Source organism: Colias eurytheme, chromosome 15 (genome assembly GCF_061535395.1).
Source record: "Colias eurytheme isolate Ceu_HAF_F1 chromosome 15, ilColEury1 Martin Lab GWU primary, whole genome shotgun sequence".
NCBI classification, from domain to species: domain Eukaryota; kingdom Metazoa; phylum Arthropoda; class Insecta; order Lepidoptera; family Pieridae; genus Colias; species Colias eurytheme.
The window spans coordinates 5,150,051-5,157,274 of NC_142994.1; the positions used below are offsets into that span (position 1 = coordinate 5,150,051).

The 7,224-nt window shown below is 34.3% G+C and overlaps 1 protein-coding gene across 1 annotated transcript; it reads right to left on the reverse strand.

The window, feature by feature from the left end:
* Positions 1-2,937: 2,937 nt before the first annotated feature.
* LOC149902284 (uncharacterized) lies at positions 2,938-4,397 on the reverse strand. Its single transcript, XM_090110234.1, has 3 exons — positions 3,952-4,397; positions 3,671-3,904; positions 2,938-3,466 (listed from the first exon to the last, which is right to left on the reverse strand). Exons 1-3 carry the CDS (start codon positions 4,158-4,160, stop codon positions 3,166-3,168), a joined length of 744 nt encoding a protein of 247 aa, XP_089966360.1. The 5' UTR covers positions 4,161-4,397; the 3' UTR covers positions 2,938-3,165.
* Between the last annotated feature and the right edge of the window lie 2,827 nt (positions 4,398-7,224).

Below are 7,224 nucleotides of genomic sequence, written 5' to 3' on the forward strand. Positions count from 1 at the left end.
CTCTATTTTTATAACTACGGGGTATAAAATTCTAAAAAAAATAGAGGTGATGCATGCTAATTAACTCTTTCAACGATTTTTGGTTTGATCAAAGTATCTCTTATAGTTTTTGAGATAGGTTGATTTAACTGTAATTTATTATATTTGCTGCTACGGAACCCTTTGTGCGCGAGCCCGACTCGCACTTGGCCGGTTTTATTTTTCCATAATAACAACGAATCATTTAAATGTTCGTATCTGCAATTGGCTTTGAATTCGAAGATTAAAACGTGAATTCGTTACGCGTAACATGAGATTGCTCTGAGAGGCAAAGAGAATTTCGAATTGACTTAAGACGTACCCGGTGTACGTTACAACTGGGCCTCTGTTTGCACTCGATTTAGCGTAAAAACGTTTCGAACATGCCTCCGATTCGTTCAACGTTTTTCGTATTAAAGAATCCTTTATTATCTGCAAGCAACTTGATACCAGCTCGGCAGCTGGCGCCGTAGCTTCCGAGGAATGGTTGCGGATTCGATTGCAACCTCGCAATTCGATCTTTTGTTGTCAGAAGCGATATTTGGGTATTTATCTGCTGATCTGACGTGTCTCGTGCGCTAGTCATCTTCGTAACTCTAGACGGGGTGCCCATTGTGGTTGCTTACAATAGTGCAGCATGTGCCATCTGACTAGATAAACTTGTCTAAAGTGTCATCGCCACTATCTGCTAGAGATCGGTAAGTTCATATTTATTCCTATTACTCACTCTATAATATCGAATGGAAAATATAGTTTGGATGTGAAAGATAAAACCCGTGTTACAAACCATCCAAATGTAATTTTTCGTTTTCAATAAATATTAAATTTGTTTAATATGCTTATGGGCTACATACATCCTAAGGCTACATCCAATATAAATAAAGTAAAAAAAAATATTAATTAAAAAACATGATGAAAACAACTAACTATATTGCTCACAAAGATGAGATTCTCTATCGCTTCGTTTTAGGTACAAAATTATATAATTTGGCAACATAAAATTCACACATTCCTTTTTTATTACGAATGTCGTATGTCTGATGCAACTCCTAATTTTTCGAAAGACAAGGAAGTTAGAAAGAATATTACTTAGAATATCGTAGCAAGTACCTAGTCGTCTGCAGTGGGTGTTTTGATGGTAGATTAGCGCCTCATAGCGGGCTTACTCGTACTAGACACGCGCCCTACATGCATAATACGCGGTGTTACGGAGTATTACGTGCTTCGGCCGTTATGCAAGGCGCACGGAACCGACGCGCAACCCGCCGTGAGAAGCAGCGCAACACACAATACAACCTAACACACCCGCTCGGCGCTTGCACGCTTGCTGTAACGGCAATAAACAATACTATATTGATCACTAACTAGTTCCTTCCAATTATATTAGAATTGCACTGAGATTTGTTACGTCGTTCTCGCAACAATCATTTTGTAATCCTGACGCTTACTCCCGCCTAGACAGTAAAAAACACAAATCAAAAGGAGGCGTCACGTTTGTTAAACAAACATGTGCGACGCAGTTCTTTAAAAAATGCGGCGACCTGAAAAAATGTAGAAAAAAGACACTCGTATGCTGAAGCTCGCTCGTCTGACAGGAAATATGATATTTTATTTTAGCCGTGGGATCAAACTGAGTCGATAATTTGTGTGGAACGGTAGAACATCAGAGGCGACGTGGTAAATCTAAACGTCCAAAGACATTTTTTTTCATTAACGGTCTCGGAGAGTTTTCAATTTATCTGGACATCAGATAGTGGATAGATCAAAGAGTGTTCATCGTTATTGTTGATTTTCATAATGTAGTTTTATAAATGGTTTATGCCAATTAAGTTTAAGCGGTCAGTGCTCTGTCTGACGGTGTTCGTTGGCGAGTGGTGGGGCGGGTTAATAATAACAGGAATCAATACCAATCAGCATCAATCTGCACCCGGAAGCCTTATAGCTGGACAGAGTGATTGTCCCTTCTCGGTTCTTCGCGGTCATGATTATATTAGTTTATGTTGTTCTTAACAAGGCTGCCTACTTGTTTTACATTTGTAAGTGGAATAATTGGAAGTAACCTTAAAACTGTATCGCATTTGAACGAGTGGATTATTTGGAATGATTGAATGTAAACTTTATATGTTAGTACATATACGACAAAAATAAATACTTATTAGTATTTATTTTCATCAGAATCAGAATATTTTGTTCTTTGTACTTGATATTGCGTCCAGCTGTAAAGGTATCTAAGAACAGCAAATAACAAATCAGAGGTCATAATATATGTAGTCCGTGAAGATTAGCGTATGTACCTATATAGACTGCAGCTTGAGGCAAGTAAGCTGTGTATCAACATTCTCAAAATGTTACTACGATGCAGTGACGGTGTCGTTGAGCCTATAAAATGTCCAAAGTGTAAACATGCGTAAATATCGCGCCGCACGCACTCGTAAAATCTATTTCTCGCACCACACCAGAACCTACTACAAGAAAGAGATTTTTTTGTATAAACATTATCGAACTATTTTTGAATGTGATGAAGTTGTCAAATAGTGGTTCAATTTCACTTATACGTAGCCATTGTTTTATACTAATTTCGTAAGATAGAATGCTAAATAAAAACAATGACACAATTTTAATTCATTCGAATTTTGTTTTTGTTTGAAGTTTCATAATAACTGTGCAGTGGAAGACATCCGTTTCGCCTCATCAGTCACAGCCACTTACAGGAGCTTTCTACACGTGAACAAAGGCGGACGGGTATCTGAGTCACCGACCAGATTATTAAGTCTAATATAACACATGAACACACAAAGCCGAGGGTCTCGACTCGTGATTTGTCTTGATTGCTATTCCGAGCGTCGACTCTCCTGGGTAGGTATTTGAGAAATATTTCCAAACATGACGTAAGTCATAAGGAAACTTGAATACAAAACGAGGAGACGCTCGATAATATACCGGATAAAAAATGACATCGCGATCGACTTCACAGAAAAAAGTTGTCGAACAACGTCGTAGAAATATCAAGTTATTTTAGATTATTAAAATATAAAAGTATTAAGCTAACATAATCAAATATTTGAAATGAAACAGTAATGAGTAGATATAATTTATTAAATATCAAATTCTGAAGATGAACATCTAATATCTTTCTAAAATTGAACCTTATTCCTCGGCCATAAGACAGGGAGGTACGTACGTCATAAATTTGACCAGTATGGGTACTAAAAAGTACCCGACAACATTATCCCTCAAATGAGCCGAAGCTATTTGCAAGCCAATATGAGCTAATGGTATCGGAGAACGATCTCTAGGTGTGGCTTTTATGTATAGTATGCCCTCTTGACCTGGAACTAATCGGAATCTCGTTCGAGGATAAGTTTTCCAGCTCGCTCCTAGTCGTGCTGAGTCATCCCATAAACCACAACATCGGGTATAAATGGTGCGGTTGCCTGGATTCCAAATTCTGAAATGAATTGGTCACAAAATTGCATTACAGACTCTGTCTTAGCTAGAATTCTTCCTAATTTGAAAAATGTGCGAATTGCCAATATTATTTTTGCGCCTACGTGATTGATATAAGTACCTATTACCTACTCTATACGAGCTGGTTTCAAAAAACTTTTTCGTACATACTACAAAATAATGCACACTCATAGACCGTATATACCGTAATTTACATATCATAACTTCGCCATTAAGGTCAAAACAAAAATAACTGGGTGACCAACTTATATGTAAAGGAAACTTTGGAACAGGATCCTTTTTAGTCTCTTCTTTGATAACAATTTCTGATTTATGTTGATGTGGCAATTTTTCAGCAAATACATTTCGTAGTGATACCTGAAACAATACAGTTGCAAGTATGACTTGAATTATTTTAAGAATTTTAATAATATTCACTCTCACATTTTACCTTACTTGATACAATAGTGATATGGTATTTATTACGAAATAATAGAAAAGTAAAAAAGTGGTAATACATCGGTTTTTAAATAGTTAGAAGGAACATATTTTGTTGTTTCGGAGAAATTTAACCAATTCAAACAGCAAACCTTTTCTGGCTCCACTTTAAGTCGAGGATTATTACATAACACTGGTGGAAGTGGGTTAAATATTTCTGACCCTACACCTGCAATGTTATCCGTTACTGACGCCATACACTCGTGACAAAGATCACTACAAATTTAGAAAAATACTAATAGTATTATCGTACAGAAAATACCATTTTTAGCATAATTTATTATCAAAAACTAACTTCAATTAGAATTTTCAATCAACTACTACGGAAATTACAGTGATAAATCACAAAATGACAATTTAAAAAAGGAAATTATCTTAAGGTTAATTTTTCCCGCTTAAAGAGGAAGGAAATTGCGTTTAGTATTGTAATGATATTCAATTGTAGACAAAATACATAATAATTTCGAATCAGGGTTATTTCCTTTTATTTTTTATCCTGCTATCTCGATCTATCAAACTGACATAGATTTTTTGACAATTATTGTTACAGTTTTTTCACAGAAACAAATATCAAATGGGTTATGTTTTACAGATATACATCTGTGATCTTATTTACATATTTGCAGATCATTCATAATCTTATACTCACTTAAACTGAAAAAGTAAATCAATTTCTAGACGTAGAGTGCTTATGTTGGCTAAGGGCACAATATAATTTATACTTTTTTCATATTTTGCTTCTTTAATTAAAATTGAACAACTCCTTGTCAGCTTAATTATGTTATCTATGCTTTTAATACAATAGCTTAACTTTACAATATGTGTTGGCCACACTTCAAAAATGATTTTGAAGTAGAGCTGCCTATTAGTAAGGTTTTTAATTTTTCAATGTGTATTTTATTTATCGATGTAATTATTTAATACTACCTTAAATACCTTAAATCTCATTCAAGATGCATGACATAATTTACCGGGTACTCGTTCAAACAGAGAACTATGGTCCATACGTATAGTGGGAATACCCGAATACTGAGAGTAATAAAATTTCATAACATAGGTACGCAATAGAAATACAACATAAAAAATCTAGAAATACATTTTTCGTACGATACTGTAATAGCGACATAATTTAAAAAGAAACGGTTGGGCAGTGGCAAGCGTCGGCCGGATCTCCGGGTCGTGGCTACGGAAGTGCGCAAGACTTCCGTTCCTTCGGGAACAACGGTCACGCTTCGCTAGCACATCCACTGATTATTACAATTGTTTTAAATCAACTCGTGATACCTTCATTAGTGTTGCATTCAAAGCTAATTTCCGTAATTCGTGTATAATTGTGAAGGGAAATGGCAATTGGAAATCTAAATAAAAATGTATTAATAGTTTAATACAATAATGTTGAACAGGTAATTGATAAGATCGTCTATTGATATTGGATATTTTGTTCATTTTTCGGAATTTTATAATTTCTTATCGCCTTCTATTCGTCCATGCAAAATAAAATTGTCTTCTTGGTATTTCTTCAATCTTTTTTGGGTAATGACCAATGATATGGAATTTTAATTTTTTGGTTAAATGTACTTTTTCTTTTATTTATTTTAAATTCCTTGCAAAAGTAAGTTATAGAAATAGGTATATTGCGATAGCTCTATCTTATTGGGGGAAAGAAATGTGAAAATATTAAATGCATGTAGTAAAATATAAATTAACTTTTTTAAAGGTTTATTCATTTAAATAATGATCGTATCCGAAGAAAGTTTAATAAATAATACTTCTTTTTAATGGCTTAATTTAGTAATCATCAAACAAGGAAGTGACTCTTTAATTTAATATAGATGGTACCTACAAACAAAGATATTAACTTAATTCTATACACCGAAATAAAAGTATTTTATATCAATCAGGTTAATAAATGCCCTAATCGAAAGACAACGCTATTGAGTTAAAACCTGATGGACACAAAAATGTTATGATTTCCTCAAGCAGGAATCACAATGTTGCTTCATTATTTGAATCAGACGGGACTGTTGCGATCGAATGTAGACTAAACAATGAGATCAGCTGTTGGTTTGTGGGCACTGTTCATAAAGTCTAACAACGACATCAATTGAACCGGATAATATTCCTACTATAAACAATCTAAATTGAAACGATAACCACAGATCAGCCCATGAAACTAACGAAAATTTTCGCTGAAACTATATATTGGAACATCTTCATTTCAAAGTCCTTTATAAACCAAGTTTCATTGTTAAGCAACCACTTCTAAAGATAGTTTAATTAACAGACACAACATAGGTAGTACTCGGAATAATGATAAAGTTGAAGATTGCACGAAAGTTATGGATTATAATAGATACAAAGAGAAAAACCTGGATGTATTTATAATCGAAACAGGGCAGAGTTCGAACAATAATTATAAACGTACATTTGTTCCGGAATGTTGGACAGAGGGAAGTCATGGTATGCAAGCAGTGCAAGACATGCAGGCGAGGTGAAGTAACGGATGAATGTCGTGGGAACGGCCGCCACTTCCGCTCGTTGGCTCGCACCTCGCCACTCTCAGCTATTTCCTTTATGTAGGGTATCAATGATTTATTTAACACTGAATCTCTGATATCAAACAATACATTTTTCAGTAGTATTTTAAAACAGGTGAAATAGTAAATTAACTGTTCAAAAAAAGATAAACAAAAATGTAAGAAGTAAAAATTAGGTAATTATTTCTAAAAAATGACGAAACAGACAAATTTTATGCTATTCTTATTGAGGTCTGATAAAATGGTTTTGACTTTGTAATACTATCCAATTAACATAAACTGAATAAGTGCATTTTATTACGTGTTTCGGGTGTTTTCTTTCAAACTCAATCTATAAGATTAGATTAAGTTTATTAAATCGAACTACGCATCGAAGTAACGGGTATTGTAAAACATAGGCTTGATAAAGAACTTTACTTTGGTATTATCTTTGTTAAATATTTCTATAACTCAACACTCAATTAACTAGACTGTATTCCTGCACAAATCAAACTTTACAATCGTGACTTTCTTATTCAGCTATAATATTATGACAGGTATAAAATGCTTGAGATAATTTATCAGAAATCTTTGACCTTTCCATGTTTTTCGTTATCTTGGATCCGCCTCGAAAATAATAATATCGATCTATGTCCGTAAGTTTATTTTTTCATCGGAGCAGTATTGGTATTTAAAAAGGTTATTAAAAATAAGACAAAGTGACGATCCAGCCGGTGATATCATG

What these genes read in the sequence shown, in the direction of transcription:
- LOC149902284 (XM_090110234.1), bottom strand. Translation starts at nt 4,160, where the DNA reads ATGGCGTCAGTAACGGATAACATTGCAGGTGTAGGGTCAGAAATATTT. An exon ending in TTTTACTTTTCTATTATTTC is followed by an intron (nt 3,905 to 3,951) that starts GTAATAAATACC and finishes GTAAAATGTGAG; the next exon opens with AGTGAATATTATTAAAATTC. An exon ending in GTTATGATATGTAAATTACG is followed by an intron (nt 3,467 to 3,670) that starts GTATATACGGTC and finishes AATTCATTTCAG; the next exon opens with AATTTGGAATCCAGGCAACC.